General features: G+C 37.3%; 1 protein-coding gene across 1 annotated transcript in view; it reads left to right on the top strand.

Moving 5' to 3' along the window:
* LOC107746572 (tetraspanin-18-like) overlaps positions 1-17,172 on the top strand; it is a 41,158-nt gene extending 23,986 nt beyond the window's left edge. Inside the window, exons 3-8 of the mRNA XM_016560833.1 lie at positions 10,533-10,628; positions 14,691-14,885; positions 15,294-15,368; positions 15,467-15,565; positions 15,696-15,872; positions 17,031-17,172. Coding sequence (XP_016416319.1) covers positions 10,533-10,628; positions 14,691-14,885; positions 15,294-15,368; positions 15,467-15,565; positions 15,696-15,872; positions 17,031-17,168 — 780 coding nt within the window. The 3' untranslated portion in view covers positions 17,169-17,172. The remainder of the gene's footprint in view (positions 1-10,532; positions 10,629-14,690; positions 14,886-15,293; positions 15,369-15,466; positions 15,566-15,695; positions 15,873-17,030) is intronic.
* The last annotated feature ends 1,340 nt before the right edge of the window (positions 17,173-18,512 follow it).

Below are 18,512 nucleotides of genomic sequence, written 5' to 3'. Positions count from 1 at the left end.
TGTGTGCGTGCGTGCGTGCGTGTGTGTGTGCATGCGTGCGTGTGTATGTGTGTGCGCGAGTGTGTGTGTGTGCATGATCAAGAGGAAAATTTAATGTGGGGGCAACATCTTACCCCACATTGCTTAGATGTGGATCAGTGGATTAAAAATCAAATAAGACATTTTTTACCCTTTTTGTTGTGTAATGGGTGTACCCTGGAGATTCCGGGATCTTTTTCCTATTTAGGACATCTTTCAACATAAGGCTGTTAGAAAAAAATAGAAAAAACGAACAGTCTGTTCTGTGAGTTCTGTCACTGGAAGAAGCACATGATTTGAGTTAATATGTTTATTGTGGAGCAAATTCTTCAGAAATGTAATGTTGCTTGAAGGAATGCATCTTTCCATAATGCATACCAAGATTAAAATTCCCATGCATTTTCTAATAACTATATCACTGTCATCTTCTGTCTGCATTTATTTTTACGACTGTCATCACCAAACATACGCACTAAGGGACTGATTCAACACAGAGCGTCAACAAACTCCATATTTCACAGCAGACCAGAGGTCCTCCTCCAGATGGCATGTTTGACAGGCCTGTGAGTGATCACTCATTAGACAAACGCTAGTCCAAGCTGTGCTCCATCTGCAGAAGGCTGCTGCTTTCAGTGTTTGCTCTGACAGGAACTGGTGTTAAGTGGATACACCAGACACCCATCTAGAAACAAAGGACTGTCCACCTATCCCAACCCCCACAATTTTAGCTTAGACTGTAGAAGTCAAACCATCATAAAATATGCTGAAATCCCTCCCTTTTGCTTTGTGGTTCTATATATATATCTTCTTGGCAAAAATAAATTTTCCCTGTTTCCAACATCAGCCAAGATGTAAGACATGAACTTCAGAGCTCAAATGTGGGGGAGTGGACTGTTTGAACTTCACGTTCTTGAGTTTGTGTGATGTTTGGAAAGAGGTGAGAAAAAGGGGAGAAGATATTTGTCCTGTAGGACTTGTGGACTTTTGATTATTTTGCGTTGACATGCCGAACACAGTGTTTGTGGTCCAACTGTCCATGTGTGTTTCTCCCTTCACATAACAATTCAGCACTAATGTAAACTTCACTCTTTAGGTCAGGTCAGTTTGACCACACATGTTTGTAGGAAACAAACTGACCTACACTAAATAACTAGGACCCATTCACACTGACAACGAATAAATAGCTTCAAGTCGACAAGTTCATACTGTTTGTTGCTGGAAGCTATTTTTTAGTTGGTTGCTGTACCAGTTAGCGAATCACTGCATTCCCACACAACTCATTAGCATACCGTTGAAATTTTGTTGCACTGCCATCAATTGCTGTTGTTCGTGTCATCAAAAGTGACAGTCGCAAACATTCGCATGAAATGTTTTAGTTCTCTATTCCTGTGCTGTTAATCAATGATGTATCTTTAGCCGGCTGATGAGGACAGAGATCCATTGTCATTGTGGAAAATGTTTTCTTCCATTTTATTTGCGGTTTTGAGGTTCAGAGTTCCTGGGAACATTCCCTAAATGGAAATTCATTCACTTTTGGACATTCATTGCCCAGCTTATATTAGATTCTTATGCAATGTGGGATGCTTTTGATTGACCAAGCAAATGATTGTGCAACTGCTTTTTCAAGACCAAAAATATTACATTATCCTTAAAGGGTAACATGTGTAAGAACACAAAATTGTTTTATAAGTACGTCACTTGGCGGATTGAATAATTTAGAGAAATGCTAAGAAAGTGTTGCCTAAATAACCAATTACACGGTACAAGTGACTTAAGGTTTAATTTAATAAAAAGGGAAAGTCCAGTGTCATGGGAAATCCCTATTGTACTAATGAACTAGTGTTGATGTGATCACACACACTGTGGGACGAGAAATCCACACTGTTGAAAAACAGAAAGAGGTTGTGAAGAAAAAAGAGAAATACTTCAACCGATCAATGTCTTATCGATCTTGCTGAGCTAGTGATCTTCTCCATATGGGATTGATAACTTCACCAGAGCAGCAGATACAAGTGTATGGATCGCAGAAGCATTTAAACGGTGTTTCTTTACCTAACAACATGTTTCTCAGTTGTGATGTCTGTGAAGTTATTTGGTTTTGTATTGACCTCATTCAGCATTTCAGTAGTAAATTCATTATATCGAATAGCTTGGCAGTCATAACTCATACAGGAAGTTGCAGGTTGACAATTTTCTATAGATTTCCTCTTTAATTTTCTTCACTTCACCAGCACTGGCCATTTCCCCAAGTCCACTGGGTTTCTCTCCTCAGTGAATGTGGCATTCATTGACCTACTGACAAAGATGAAGTGGCTTTATTCATCTGAAACCTGCACCTGCATCTTAAAAATTATCTCTGTAATGAACTTCATTTCTCACTACAGAACATTTCAGAAAACTTATTACTCACAATCTCACATCAGATGTTCAATAACCAAGTGCGATTGTAAATGTAGCTCACTTGAATGCCAATTATTATAGTTACACAACAGTAGTGAATCAGTCCTACAGCACTGGGACCAGGCCCGGTTCTTGACGGCTATAGAAGGGTGGGCTGGCAGATATCCTGGGTGGATATCATCATATCATCATATAGTCTAGAAGATATTTATACTGTAGATATTGCTATATTAACTATATTATATGTACACTGAAAAAAGCTTTCATGGGCAGCCTAGAATATCATGCACTTTCACAGCAAAATAAAAGTTTTTTTCTTTATTGAATAGTAAAAAAACAAACAAAAAAAGCCCTCTTTGTTCTCTTTCTCTGGATCATTGTTTCAATACTGGTGATTCTTTTCAACTAACTTTTTTATTTATACCAAACAAGGCCGTAATCATGTCTAGAACATTGGGGGGACTAATTGTTTTGAGGAAAATATAAAGACCAGACCTCTATGGTAATGGTACTTATTTAAAAAAACTAACTAAATAAATTATAAAGACCAGACCTCTATGGTAATGGTACTTATTTAAAAAAACGAACTAAATAAATTATTTAAATGGATTTAGGGGAATAAATTAAAAGAAGAAAAAAGACTGCAAATAATATTTTTATTTTAAAATATGCACCCATTCAATTTCAGTTGTATTGTTGAAATCGCAAAACAGAAAAATGCTATTGTCATAATTATGAATTAGGCTATGAATCAATGACAGACCTACTTTCCATTCAAAACTGCGGAATTTTGACATAAAAAGTCGAATAGTTTGCAGCACTGGTCATTTACGTCATAGAAGGGGAACGCTATGTTTCTTACAGTCTGCTGCTATAGTAACGAACGCAACTTTCATCGCACAAGCTCTTTACTTTCAGTTTTCATTCTTACATTCAGCATTAACAGCAAGCCAAAAGGGGTAAGCTTTCAACTGAACTGTATAGCCTACATGCATTTTAGACGCTTATATTATGCTTTTGCCCCGCCCATGCAATGAATGCACATTATTGAATGAGCGGGTTTTTTAGAACATTAAAATTGCTCAGGTAATTTCAGTGGTAGGCTATGATACATATTCATGTAGCCTATTAAACTTCCCATAACTCCCCGTGATAGCGCACAAATATTTCTGCCCGTTTTCGCTCGTTGACATGCCTCTGCTTTTCTGCAACAAACTGAAGCTCCGCGTGAATTCAGCACGCCTTGCATTCAGCTAAATAAAATTTTCTGGTTTTATTTTATTATTGTTGGGGCAGTCTCCAGCTATATCTTAAACTTCTCAAAATACAGTCCGCTTCAGATTGGTTTTAATCACTGCATAAAAAAATTTACGCAATCTTTATCTAATTCTGATTGGGTGGGCAAGACAGTCATTTGGGTGGGCTCAGCCAACCCCTGCCCATGTCTGGAGCCAGCCCCGACTGGGACTATTCACATTTGTATTACCCTACTTGTTTGTGTTTGCATGTTCCAGAGAGATTGACAGTCTAGTCTAGTCATTTTTCAGTGACTCTTTCTGAATGTTACTTCAATATGCCAGTAAGTGACAGTAGTTGATAAGTGGTTGTGTTTATAAGAAAGTTACTTGAGTCAAACATTCAACTGATTTGTTCAAAAACGCTGATTCATTAAGGAATTAAACAAGTCTTTATTAGTGAGTCATTGAATCATTCCTTCAACCAACTAGTTCAGTCAAAAATGCTGACCTACTTAGGAACTAATCAGGGGACTGTCTTTATGAGTGAGTCATTGATTCATTCATTCAACCGATTTATTCAAAAACACAGCAGTATTCTGGACCCTGTTGAAAAACAATGATCTTAATGATCAGGGGTTTCATTCCCCTGTTGAAAAAAACCAGCAAATGCTGGTTAGGTATGTTTTGAAGCATGGCAGCTGGTTGGAGGTGGTTTAAGCTGGTCCTTAGTAGTTGGTCATGAGCTGGTTTAAGCTGGTCCTGAGCTGGTTATAAGCTAGTTTAAGCTGGTCATGTGCTGGTCCTGGTCCTAAGCAAATAGCTCCTGCTCAGGACCAGCTCATAACCAAGGTCAAGGTCAAGGTAAAGGTCAGTTTATTTATATAGCACATTTAAAAACAGCTAGTGTATGCCAAAGTGCTGTACATATACAAATACAGTAAATATAGAGATTAAGAGAATAAAAAGAAATGACTCAAAAACACATAATCAATACAAAAACACATTAACATACACAAACATACATTTCATCCAAAAGCCAAGGAATACAGATAAGTCTTCAGGCGGGATTTAAAAACAGGAAGGGAAGGCGCAGATCTAATGTCCAGAGGTATGCTGTTCCATAGTCTACAGAAAAAGCCCGGTCCCCCTTAAATTTCAAGCGAGAGCGAGGTATATGCAAGAAATGTTTATCAGAGGATCTGAGAGAGCGAGAGGATTGCTGATAGCTGAGAAGTTCGGACAAGTATGATGGGGCTAGATCATTTAATGCTTTATACACAAATAATAAAATCTTAAAATGGATCCTATGCTGCACCAGTAACCAATGAAGAGATGCTAGGACAGGAGAAATGCTTTCTCTCCTCTTAGTACCAGTCAGCAACCTCGCGGCCGCGTTCTAGACTAACTGCAAGCGATTCAGCGATGAATGATTGAGACCCATATAAAGCGCATTGCAATAATCAGGTCTGGAAGTGATGAAGGCGTGAGTAACTATCTCCAAATCCTTAAACGAGAGCATAGATTTTAATTTGGCTATTTGCCTTAGTTGAAAAAAAGCTGCTCTTCACCACAGCACTTATCTGTTTTTCAACATTCAGTTCAGTGTCAAAACTCACACCTAAGTTTTTAGCAAAAGGATGAATGTTTGATGACAGAATCTAGATTAATAGTGATATCAGAGACAGCACCTGGGGGTCCAAATCATTTAAGATGAAAGTTTTATTATGAAGAGATCTCGAGTTTTCGTAGATTAGCGCCTCTTATGATGATCCGCGGCCGCACTGTAGCACAAAAAGATGTAGCCACATCTGGTAGGATGGGCAGTAGACAGGTGTAACAGGGGATCGTAGTGCGCTGAAGAGAGAGGTTTTTATACCATCCATCGACTCCAAGCAGATCGCAAGAGCAAGACGTGAATGTGTGCAAGAATAACCAGCTCAGGACCAGCTTAAACCAGCTCATGACCAACTACTAAGGACCAATTTAAACCACCTCCAACCAGCTGCCATGCTTCAAAACATACCTAACCAGCATATGCTGGTTTTTTTCAACAGGGGAATGAAACAGTGAAAAAGTAGGCAAAAGTACCCAGATGCTTCTGCAGAGATTCTGAAGTGCATATACAGTGCGTATATGCTTTATTATCCCATGAGGCCACAGGAGAGGATTTGTGAATGGTAGTGAAGCGAAATAACTTCCGCTGAATTACATTCATACTAAATAGAACATACTTTTTAAATGGTCATGAAGTACTTATTCAAAGGAAGTACCTACTCATATAGTATACGCTTTCGGATGCAGCCTTGGTCACTGAATCATTCATTCAACCAATTCATTCATAAATGCCTATTCATTCAGAAACTGTGTTGCTCAGAGGCGCTTTATTTGGCTCTATTTATGTTGGCTGAGCAAAAACAGACTAAGTAACCAATAATATTGTTCTTAAAATGTAAGTCGCACAATACTAACATCTTGTTTACTGAATTTTTTAATAAAAGCAACATTATACTTGCGATCACCCCTTTTTTGTCTGAATAACATAAGTCATATTTCTGGTTTCACTGGAGGCTTTTTCTAAATATCTAAATCAGGTCATTGTTCTTGAGTCAGCTGGTCTAATGAATGAGCTTTGGCACTGCAGGCCTTTTGTGTCCAATTCAACATTTAAATTCTCCTTCAAACGACAAGAAATCCATTGGTTCTTATCACTTGTCTTATCCAAATGATCACTGATGGACCACTAAAAGCTTTAGGTTCATTATAGACTAAAGTTTTCATTAATTATACAGCCAAATATGGCAGTTAGTCATTACTATGTTCCCTGATACATGTGAGGTACCTGCCCTCTTTATGAACATGCTGTAACTGCTTTAACTTATGCAGACTTCAAAGCTGAGAATCATGTGACTTATTCTGCCCTAATTGGAGGTTCATTAAGGGACTATATATGCCTGCTGGGTAGACCATGCTGTCGTACCCCTTCCCCTAACACAGCTAGAATGTTTTCCAGTTTCACATGTATTATAAAAATGTCTACACGGAAAATTAGATTTGCTGAATTTTCTTGAATGGAGCACTATTGATGTACGCACACTCACACAGACATAGCGTATTTGTCACTAGCTGTTCAAGCTGTGCATTAAAAAGAACAATTAGCAGTCATCTGATTCACTGAGGGTGAAGAAGTTCAGTGATCTTGTGAATCCTGTGTTTCATGCTATATTGCTCTTTACGTATGCAAGCTCATGGCTGATGGGGGAGAGCTGACCAGCACATAGTGTCCTTGTCCTTAAGCTAATGATCCTGTCCCAGTTAGTAGGGTAAGAATGACTAAACCAGACAGTGGATTAATCATGTTAAAAGTGTCAACTTCAAGGTGAGTCTCTTCAACCTATTTGTTTAAAAAAGTGTGGTTTTCTAAAGGAAGACCTCAGAGAGGATGAGTGACTTTTAGCTTGCGAACTTGATTTTTTTTTTTTCATTTTCCGAGGGATATGTGAGTGTAATTGCCTTAAAACTGAGGTATGGTTGTGGTTGCTAAGGCTTTCACGTGGTTTCTAGTTTCTAGGGTGATTACTTACTGGCCAATGCATATTTACAAGTTCACCATTCTGACATTGAAATAGGCCATTCAGAAAATACATAAAAATTCCAAGGAGGTTTTTATTTGTGTGTGTGTTTTGGGGGCAAATGCACCCTACTGTCAGAGAGTGAATTTGCACTTTCATTTTGCCCATCTTCTGTTTGAAATATAAAATACATAATGATTTATAATTTTGTCTTTTCCCTTGTCTCCTTGCTTAAAAATTGTTTAAAGGCTGAAATGTGAGGTTTATAATTTTCTAAAGCAATGCTTTTGTTACAACTGCATTATTAGAACTATAAAGTTTTTTTGGTCATCTTACAGTTTACAGGTGTTGTTTCAAAACAACATTACTACCTAAACAATATGTAGTTCTATTGTAAAAGATTTGATCAGATTTTTCTAAATTTGTTAAGAAAAAAATTAAGTATTAATGAGTATTATTCATATAATATTATTTTGTATTTTATTAGAGTTGAGCTACCCCTCCTCTTCATAACCTGCTTCAGCACAAAAACAGTCCACCGAAACAGGCAAAAAATTTTTAACTGTGTAGGAAAATAATAAATAGTACACCTCTTCCAATGTTTCACGTAATACAGGAAAAGTGCATATATTGCATAGTATTAGACTCAAAATTATTGTAATATGCCATTGTTTTATTTCAGAAAATATTCTTAGCAGAAAGAGAAGATGTGATTTGCATAAGTATTCAATTTCTGTATTGCAGGAGTGCGAAGTTTACAGAGAATAAAAACAAAAATATTGTTACCACATGAAAACTGATTTGCATAAGCATTCAATCTCTGTATTGCAGAAATGCGAAGTTTATACGGACGAAAAACAATTGCACTAATGAGCGCCTTACAATTGACCTCTGCTTGTGAATCATTACAGTAACTGCCACATTTCCTGGATAGAAACCCTGCAGTGAAGCATTATTGAAGTTGTGAATCTAAAACACATTTATGAAAATTAATCCCATCCAAATGTAAGGTTCTTATCTACATTTTTGCTGTTAATTTGAGATTGTATGTCTGCAGTTTTTCACAGTCTGAAAAATTCATTATGCTAACAAAGAAATATTACTTTTCCTCTAGATTGTCGGTCAGTAAAACAAAAATAGAAGATTTTGTGATGTTATAGCAGTGAATGTATATCACCTGAAGAGTGTTGTATGGGTTTAGTTTTATTTGACAGTGGGGGTAAGGTGTGTTTGTTTCTTTCTGTGTGTGCTGCTGACTGTGTTCGTGTCAGCTAATGTCTGTGAGAGAACAAGCAGCAGTCTCTTTCATACTCACACATGCTGTTGATCTGGCCTCACTTTTGCTTTGCTTCAGATATTTCTGCACTTTTGATGAATGTGTTGCTGTTTTCCATAAGGGGCATCAAATGATGACATAGCTATTATATAAAATGTTTTATGGGGCTTTTTTGGCACTTGTAAAATCATTCATGGATGCAAATTGTGAAATAAAATGAAACCTGATTATGGATGCGTTGGTCTGTTATTGTCTTCAGTCTCAGAAACTATGAAGAGTCAGTGCCTGGGTAGCATGCCGACATGCAGCGCCATTGCGCTATGGGCCTCCCGAGTTCGAATCCCGACTTAAGGACGTTTCCCGATTCTGCCCCCATCTCTCACCCACTTCACTTCCTGTCAGCTCTGATCTGTCCTATCATAATAAAGACAAAAATGGCAAAAATAAATCTTAAAAAAAGATCTATTTATACTTAATTTATTCTGTGCTCGTCGGTGCAGCCAAAGATAGAACAGTTAGCATGCTTTGCTCGAACTTTCGCCATGGGTGGAAACTTGCTGATTAAGGGGCGGTAATATTATAATAATATCCATTTTCTACGTCACGGGGGGGAGCAAAATCTGAGTGGCTCATTTTTTACAAACTTGAAGAGAAATGCTTACCAAAAAAATTTACAGGCTTGTTCTTTTTCAAGTTTTCTGGTTTGTTAGATGCACCAGGGATCTGATTACTCGAACACGGGAAAAAGTCAGATTTTCATGATATGTCACCTTTAAAACTGAAAAAAAAAACTTTTTAGAAAGCAAATTGAAACTAATATTTAAAATTTGTTAATATGTTAATAATATTGTGTTTTTGAACATATTTATTTAATGTATGAAGTTAAAGTTAACTTTGACAACTCTAAAAATATCTATTTTTAAGTAATGTAAATATAGATGGACATAGATATACACATACATACATTCAAGTATAAATACCTTTCATCTCTCTCTTTCTTGCTCTCATTCCCTCGCTATACCTCTCAAATTTCCCCTGGACCCCCTTCCAGTCCAGTTTGAAACCCCTGATGTAGATGATTCTATTTTTGACCGATATACAGTAGACTCATCTCTTCAATAAAGATCTATAGAGCTCTAGGAAACCACTTTGGGTGATACAGGGTGAGCCAAAGAAACAACACTGGGAGAGCCAAAAACCTCTTTTGAGAAAGTTCCGCCAGAGCATAATGGGATTGCATCTGACAAGATAGGAAAATACAAAGAAAACAAGAAGGAGGGGGGGGGGGGGAAACAAAAAGAAAGGTCATGGTTAGTGTACTTGTCATCAAGCCACATTCTAGTTCTGGCTCCAAGTCAACACACAAGTGATTTTCCTTGGCCTCTCTCTTCCACAGAGTTCTCACCACTATGATTATATCTATTAATAATGCTTGCGATCCATCATGTATTGTTGTTTGCAACAAGACTTGTGGTATTAGCACTGCACAGCGAGATAAGGTTGCACTCAAACATGTATTTAAGGATGACACCCTCATGTAATACACCCTCTGTGTGCTGTCTGAGTAATGGTAGGGTAGGTCTGCCAGTGCTGGCTGTTAGCGCTCTCCTAGAACTAATGAAAAAGGCCCCATTTCATTTAAGGAAAGTGGCGCCATAATAGGCCTTCATCCCAGAGAGTGCTTTTTCAGGTAGAGGGATGCTGAAACACAAGAGCCTCTCATCATTAATTACGCTAAAAGGGAGGCTGTGCCTTTAAAAAAAAATAGTATGGCCGTTTTAGTATGCACATGGGAACCCTGAATTCACCTTGTTTGAATGCACTTTGAATACGGGATTTTGCTGAAAAGCCTTTTTTGATGCTAACATTACTTCGTTCAGTGTCGTACAAACTGTGTGAACTTTTTAAGTTTTTAGACAGTGCTTTAGTACAAATGTTTTTGTGCCGAGTGTCAATATGTAGATGAAAGGCTCGATTGTGAGTGTTTCTGATTAAGTTCAGAGATGACGCCATGTTTGTTTTTCTTCCAAGGGGCTCGGGGAGGCTTCAGCGAGGGGGACGAGCATGGAAGGAGACTGCCTCAGCTGCATCAAGTACCTCATGTTTGTCTTCAACTTCCTTATCTTTGTGAGTATTTATGTGTCTGATGTTGACAAACACTCAGAAATACAAATTAATATTTTTTAATTAAACTTAAAGGGTTAGTTCACCCAAAAATGAATATTCTGTTATTACTTACTCACCCTCATGTTGTTCCAAACCCGTAAGAACCCAGAACACAAATTTGTATTATTTGATCAAATCCGAGAGCTCTCAGACCCTGCATAGACAGCAAGGTTACTACCACGATCAAGGTCCAGAAACGTAGCAAGGACATTAGTAAAACAGTCCACCGGTGAGTGGCGCAGGTGTTGTGCATTATCACTTACTCCACCGGCCTCGCTCTGTTCCGACGGTTCTCGGCCCCGCCCCACTCGTCACATTTAACAATTCTTCTCCTCCTCATCCAGTTTGCAGCGGCGCGCCGCCATTATGGAGAGAGTATTATGACGCATGCGCTTGCTTCCGCTTCATGTAAACAACACATGCGCGTGATGACGCATGTCTGTTTTGACGTAATCAGCGTTGTTTACGTTCAGCATGCACACGCTTTCTCCTGAACGTAAACAATACTGATTACGTTAATTACGTTCAGGGGAAAGCGCGCACATGCGTAGTGGTACTCTCCAAAATGGTGGAAGACGGTAACTCGGGGAGAAGAATTGTTGAATAAATTATGTTATTTTTGTTTTCTTTGTGCACAAAATGAATTCTCGTAGCTTCGCAAAATTGTGTTGAGCCACTGATCACATGGACTGTTTTACCGATGTCCTTGCTACGTTTCTGGGACTGGGAACGGTACAACGGGGCTAAAGGCGCCCAGGGGTAAAAGGCACCTTTTATATTATTTTCCTCTAAACCACTAGATGGCACAAAAACCTGGCGTAGCACTTTCCAGAACATTCGCTTTTCAAGATGCACGTGTATATTTGGCTGATCCTTGACGCGATCGCGCGCAGCAGTGCAAAGTTGATTCTGTGCTTACTTGATCTAATATTTTATGTTTTTTTTAAATGTTGTAGATTTAAGTAGCAAATGAGAATCACTAAAATTAATGGAATTGAGACAAAGGTCTTCTTAACAATTTTCAATAATTGATAATTAAAGCAACAGTTTTTAAATAACGAAAGAATATTTAAAAGTATGGTATTTGGGGTAAAAAAAGTGGCTTTGATCATCTATCTAGGTTGACAATATAAATGGCCACTGTGGGATTGGCATAGACAGAGAAAGATTTGGACTCATTTCGTTTGACTGAATTAATTATATCCCAACAACGAGAATAATGTGATGTACACACGTAAGTACAACGCCAACAATAAAATAGCTTGTTTTTGTTAAAAAATGCTAATATAATTCTCTGAAATCCATTTAATAAGCCAAAAACAGCTGCTCATATTTATTCTTCAGAATTTTTTTTTTTTATGATTTTCTTTCTGTATTTTAAAATATATATATATATATATATATATTTATATTAACATATTTTAATGACAGTATATTTATTAAACAAAAAATAATTATTTTATTTTTCAAAATAAGCTGAAAATAGTACAAACTTTGCTAAAGTGATTGTTTTGAACAAGTATTAACTTAGACATTATTTTAAAAAAAAAACATTATTTTAAGTATTTGTATCAATACTGTGTGCCTCCCTTGCCACCTCATACATTTATAAGATTTTTAAACAAAATAAACGACTTGCATGGTTTATTTTCACACAAAATCTGTTGCTCCATTAATGTTTAATACAAACTTATATTTTTTATAATTTTAGGTGCAGTGAAAAGCACATTTTTTCTTAAGGTGTGCCTTTAGCCCTGTTGCTCTTTTTAAAAGTATGCTAAAGTGTACTAATTTTTCACAAAGATATTCTTTGACTTTATATTTCCCCCAAAATTCAGCCTGTAGACTGTTAGGATTCACAGATTTGTAGCAGAACAACTACTTGTTTAAACATTTCAAAGCAAAAGAGGGGAAGATACAGGGAGAGAAGGAGGGAAGAGACAGCATGTGCTTCTTTGATCATCTATCTAGGTTGACAATATAAATGGCCACTGTGGGATTGGCATAGACAGAGAAAGATTTGGACTCATTTCGTTTGTCTGAATTAATTATATCCCAACAGCGAGAATAATGTGATGTACACGCGTAAGTACAACGCCAACAATAAAATAGCTTGTTTTTGTTCAAAAATGCTAATATAATTCTCTGAAATCCATTTAATAAGCCGAAAACAGCTGCTCATATTTATTCAACCCTAAAAACTATTAAAACACCAATTTAGTGATACAGTCAAGCTGTTTATGACAAAAATAGCTGCTGTGACAGGACTCCGCTTGACAGACACATTGCTAATGCCATCCATGAAAAGAATCCCAGGTTTGGCTCACAGGAGAGAGAGACTGAGGAACATGTTTTTTTGTGAGACTCTTATCTCAAAACCCACCATACAAACCCACACACACACACACACGCTTCTTGAGCTGCTTAATCACCAGTCTGGTGTCTGCTCAAACCTTCATCTGTCTGTGTGTGTGTGTGTGTGTGTGTCTATGAACGATGGTATGGAGGAAGGGTATCACTTTGACAGGTAGAGGATTGTGGGAAGCTGCAAAAGGAACAGTAGCATTTCCCAGCCCCCACTCGACTGTCTTTGACTCGCCTGTTAAAACTCCTCAAGCTCCTCTATCCATTCACCTTCCCCCTCCTCTCTGGAAGCGTTCACTTTCAGTAGCCGTTTACTCAAAAATGATGTATTTTCAGGAGTCGAGCCCATTAGTATTCTCTCTCTGCTCGGTAGCACGTTAACCTTTGTGTTCACTTTACCAAGTAATGTGCATACAACTCAGCAGTTTGTGGTGCATGATCATTTTTCATATTTATCATAATCATTAATCCTGCACTTGTAAAATAATCAGCAATCATTATCTTTTTTAGTTCATGTTAAAAAGTGTTATTTTATTATAGGATGTTAAGTGGATATTACTGCATATTGCTTTCATAGAATGTGTCTTGAATGTAATAATGTTGTGCCATTAGTAATATCCTTTATCTGAAATAATTCTACTAATTCACTAAAATACCAATGGTATTATCTGATGTGTAACCATGTAAATACTATGGTATGTGAATATGATTATAACAAGGAGCTAAAGGACCTTTTTTATCATACAACATTAAATTCCACTAAAAATAATAATATGGATACTGTGAAAATTAAATGAAAATTACTAAAGTTGCTACTGAAAATCCATGAAATGAGTTTTTTTTTTAGACTTTCTGAAGATTTTCAGTCTTGTTCAAGGCTTTTCAGTCACTGATGATTAAGTAAAAATATATTTTCCATAAAAACAAAAATGTTCCTTTGTTGAAGAGTCTTAAACCCTCATTAAAAGACCTACTGTTGCCAAAAACTGAACCAAAATGCTTGGATAGGAAATGGGGAAGATGCAGAATGGCTGAACTGTAATGTTTTGTTTTTTTCTGTAATAGGTAGGACATTTTTTTGGATGTTGTGAAGGGTGTGTGACGTGGCCCCATGTTAACTGATCCAATCACAATGAAGATTAATTTGAGATTTGTATGCCTGGACCAATATTTTAGCATCATTCAAGGGATAGTTCACCCAAAATTCATAATTTCATCAAGATGTTTTGAACAATGTTGGTAACCAAACAGTTGTGGTTACCATTGACTTCCATTGTATGGACAAAAAAAGCATTTTGAGACATTTTTCATAATATGTTCCACGAAGAAAAATCATATAGGTTTAGAATGACATGAGGGTTTTCATTTTTGGGTGAACTATGCCTTTAAATGTTACTCCTCAAATTTTTATGTGTCAAACTATTTGCATATGACATATGAAAATCACTATAGCCCCTTTATCAACCCTAGGTAAACCTCCCTAATTTTACTGTAGACACTGTATAAGTTTAAATAAATGCATTGACATTTTAATTTTGCATTTCATGCAAATGAGAAGAAATTGATTTCTTTTTTGCTTTATAAAAAATGAAAAATAACACAAACTGTAATATAGTAATATTAAATGGCTTTTTTTTCTTTATCTCTCCATCTCCACAGCTGGGTGGCTCCTTCCTCCTTGGTGTTGGGGTGTGGGTGGTGGTGGACCCCACGGGTTTTAGGGAGATAGTGGCAGCCAACCCCCTTCTCTTCACGGGCGTTTACATCATCCTGGCCATGGGGGGCATGCTTTTCCTGCTGGGCTTCCTGGGCTGCTGCGGAGCCATACGAGAAAACAAGTGTTTGCTGCTTTTTGTGAGTCACAGTATATTGGAGGACACTATGTTTCAAGCTGCTGACACATAGGCTACATACAGTACATCTATGACATCTATGGTTCCATAAAGAACCTTGAAAACCTTTCCATTGGACATAAGGTTCTTTACAGTGGAAAAAGGTTCTTTAAATTATTAAAATGTTTCTCACACTAAGAAATGAATGGTTATTTTAAGAACACTGAAAGGTTCTTTGGGGAACCCAGAATGATTAATTTATGGCATTGTTGTGCAAACCCATTTAGAGAACCACCATTTTTAAGAGTGTAGCAAAATACAGTCCTGTTTCATAGCAGTTATATTCATACAGACAGGATTTAGTCTTTTAGTAAATACAGTTGTCTGACCCAAACACAGACTGTGTGACAAAATCCTCCTCTCTCTGCAGTTCTTCATGCTGATCCTCATTATATTCCTGGCAGAGCTGGCGGCAGCCATTCTCGCCTTCATCTTCCGGGAACATGTGAGTGACCATGTCCAACATGTTGAGGCAGCTTCATGTTTTCAGTGTTGGCGTGCTGCTAATATCTCTAATATTTTAATTTGTGTGTGCGTGTACAGCTGACCAGAGAATACTTTACTAAGGAACTGAAGAGACACTACCAAGGCTACAACAAAACTGATGTCTTCACATCAACGTGGAACGCCATTATGAATACAGTAGGTCTTGTTTGTTCCTTAAACTTCAGCTACTGCGAATCAATGTTTACCAAACTTATTTGACCCATCAATACCTCAAAAATGAGCTTATTTTAACTAATATTTGCCTGGATCCTCTGTATCCCTCTAGTTTGACTGCTGTGGAGTGAACAGTCCAGAAGACTTTGAGGAAAGCATCTTCAGGTTTATAAACCCTGGTGAAGTGGTGCCTGAGGCCTGCTGCCGTAGGAATAGTCATCTTGGAGAAGCAGGCTTCAGTAACAGGGAGGAATGCCTGTCAGGCAGCATGCTATACCGGAACAACAAGGTGGGTTCTCGTACTTCTGTATACGTCACATCCCCTCTGCCTGCTCAAAAGCTCATAGCTCAGATTTAACTAGAGCAGAAAAACAGGAAAAGAGGAATAGGGTTACCACTCAGCTTCAGCTCTCCCAATGCTGACTAGTGCTTTTCCATGTTCTCAGTGTCTGGGGAATGTGAGTGCGTGTGAGAGTTTCTGTGAAAGCGAGCAGGGGCAGTAAAACTTAAGTAAGGGTCCGCATGGGTTTTTAGACAGATGTCCTCTAGTCATGCATACTTGTATTAAAAAGTTACAAGTTGACTCACCCTCATGTAGTTCCAAACCCTTATGAGTGTATTTGTAAAATAGAACATTTGTCATTTTGAAAAATGTTTACACACTTCACAGCTGTTTAACATCATAATTATGAAAAAAAAACACTATCAAATAGTCCATATGACTTGTGTGCTGTATTCAAAGTCATCTGGAGTAATTTGATAGTCTTGTGTGAAGAAAAGGCTCATTGTTGAATCATTGTTCACTGATAATCTTCTCCTTCAGTCAGATGTTCGTTTGATATCAGATCAGAGTCAGTTTGATTCTTGATCAAATTGTCCAGTACAGTTCAAAAGTCACATTTTTTTCAAAGCAGCTGTAACAAAAGTCATACTTGTATGTCTAATGCCTTAGAGATCCTCTAGATTTAGATGTAACTATAGTCAAGATGGCACCATATTTCATTTTTGACAGGAATGAAAAAGAGACTGTGAGAATAAATGTGCAGCCTGTTCAATTGTACTGTTGTTTAACAACATAACAATTGTTCAGCTGTATTGTTCTATTAAGAGACTGAAATATTGGTTGGTTTTGTTCTAAGTGAGAGTAAGCGATTGTTTGAAAGTATAAATGAAAATATGATCAGTTGTTGCTTGTAAGAAGTCTGAAAAATTGAAATGAACTAAAAAAAAAAGTCTGAAAAAAAAACTAAAGGAAGAGATCAAAGCAATGATTCAGTCACTCATTCAAACTCAATGAACTGGTCACAGCAAAATATAGTGCACAAGTCGTATGCACTTTTTTGAGATTTTTTTTTTTTTTAGATTTAGAGACAACATGTATATATAATGGCATTATTTCACAAAATTGTACAAATAAAATTTTTTTACTTTCTGTTTGGATCTGCAGGGCTGCTATTCAGCGGTTGTGGACTACTTTGAGATGTACATCTATGTTGCTGGTGCCCTGGCTATTGTTGTACTCACGATTGAGGTATGGCATTTCATGATGTCTGTTCCACTGACATTATCTCAGAGAATAGTTTAAAACTGTTGAAGATAGGACAGATCTTGAGAGAATGGCCACAGACACATGAGATTGAGTTTAACAGAAGAGAGACAGTCCTGTAAATTGAATCACTGCTGCCCTCATGTGGTAATGTGCTGGAGGCAGACAGCTACGGTGACTGAGAAGTGCAAAGCAAATCACAATTCTGAAAACAAAATAACTCGGAGATGGTATTAAAGTAGCTCAGTTTAAATGTATTGTATGAATTGCCCTTACTCTGGAATAAAAAATACGGAGTGTATATTTATATTTAGTTAAAAGCAGCTAAAAAACATCAGCTCCAGTGGTGCAGATGGATAAGCGCATGTCCTTGGCTTTTTGACGCGATCAATCCGAGTTCGATCCCGCCTTTTGCCGAACTTTTTTTTTCTCCCTCTTTTTCAAAAAGGAAAACACCACAAAAGAAAACTGAACCACTTGTCAAAGAATGTTTTACTCCATTTTATATCTCGAAAATGATTAAGGAACAAAAAAAAAAGAATCATTGACCTGTACTTCACAGCTGGACCTTTGAGGTACAAGGTAACAAAATAAAACATTGACAAAAAAAAAAAAACATTGTTTGAATACTGCGAAGATTTAATGGGCTTTTTGTCACAAAGCCCATGCATAATTTCGACCAGGTGTTAAATAGACCAGATAAAGGCTGAAAAACAAATGAAGAAGGTGCTGCACTGATTTTGGATGAAGAATATTTATACTGAGTAATGCTGGCTTGTTTGTATAGGCATTTGTGCTTTTAGTAAAAACAAAAATAAAAAAATAGAACAAACCACTCTCCTGTCACCAAGATATCACCACAGTCCTTGAATGCAAGCTTTCACAAGCACATTATATTAGTGTTGTATAGTCATGTGAATTTCCATTTTTATCTATTCCTGTGTGGATGTTGGAGATCTGTGTGTGTTTGTGTGTTTGCGTGTTTGCGTGTGTGTGTAGGGTGAATGTACCTCTCCCCTGCTTGAAGACCAGCATTTTTTTTCTTTCATATTGTGATGTTTATTGCAATAGTAATTCTATGTGATTTTAGCTGAAATTGATGTGTATGCATTTGTATTGAAAATAAGACTAATATTAAAGGAATCTCTGATGAACCATTTGCTCAGAATCTCAGTGTCACTATAAATATCTGACCTTTGGGAGTCTAAGGCTGATGATACATGGGGCAACTTTTTGAGCAATTTTGCTGGGCAACTTTTTTTGAACAATGATTCTTGGGCACTTTCCCATTGAGAATGGGTAACAAATTTCTATCTGGATACTTGAGATCGGATGTGCGCCCTGCATCTCACCTGGTTGCCCGTTGACGCCAACATTAACCAA

This window comes from Sinocyclocheilus rhinocerous, unplaced genomic scaffold (genome assembly GCF_001515625.1).
Source record: "Sinocyclocheilus rhinocerous isolate Xijiao unplaced genomic scaffold, SAMN03320098_v1.1 scaffold1160, whole genome shotgun sequence".
In the NCBI taxonomy this organism is placed as follows: Eukaryota; Metazoa; Chordata; class Actinopteri; order Cypriniformes; family Cyprinidae; genus Sinocyclocheilus; species Sinocyclocheilus rhinocerous.
This window is presented reverse-complemented; position numbering and strand designations above follow the sequence as displayed.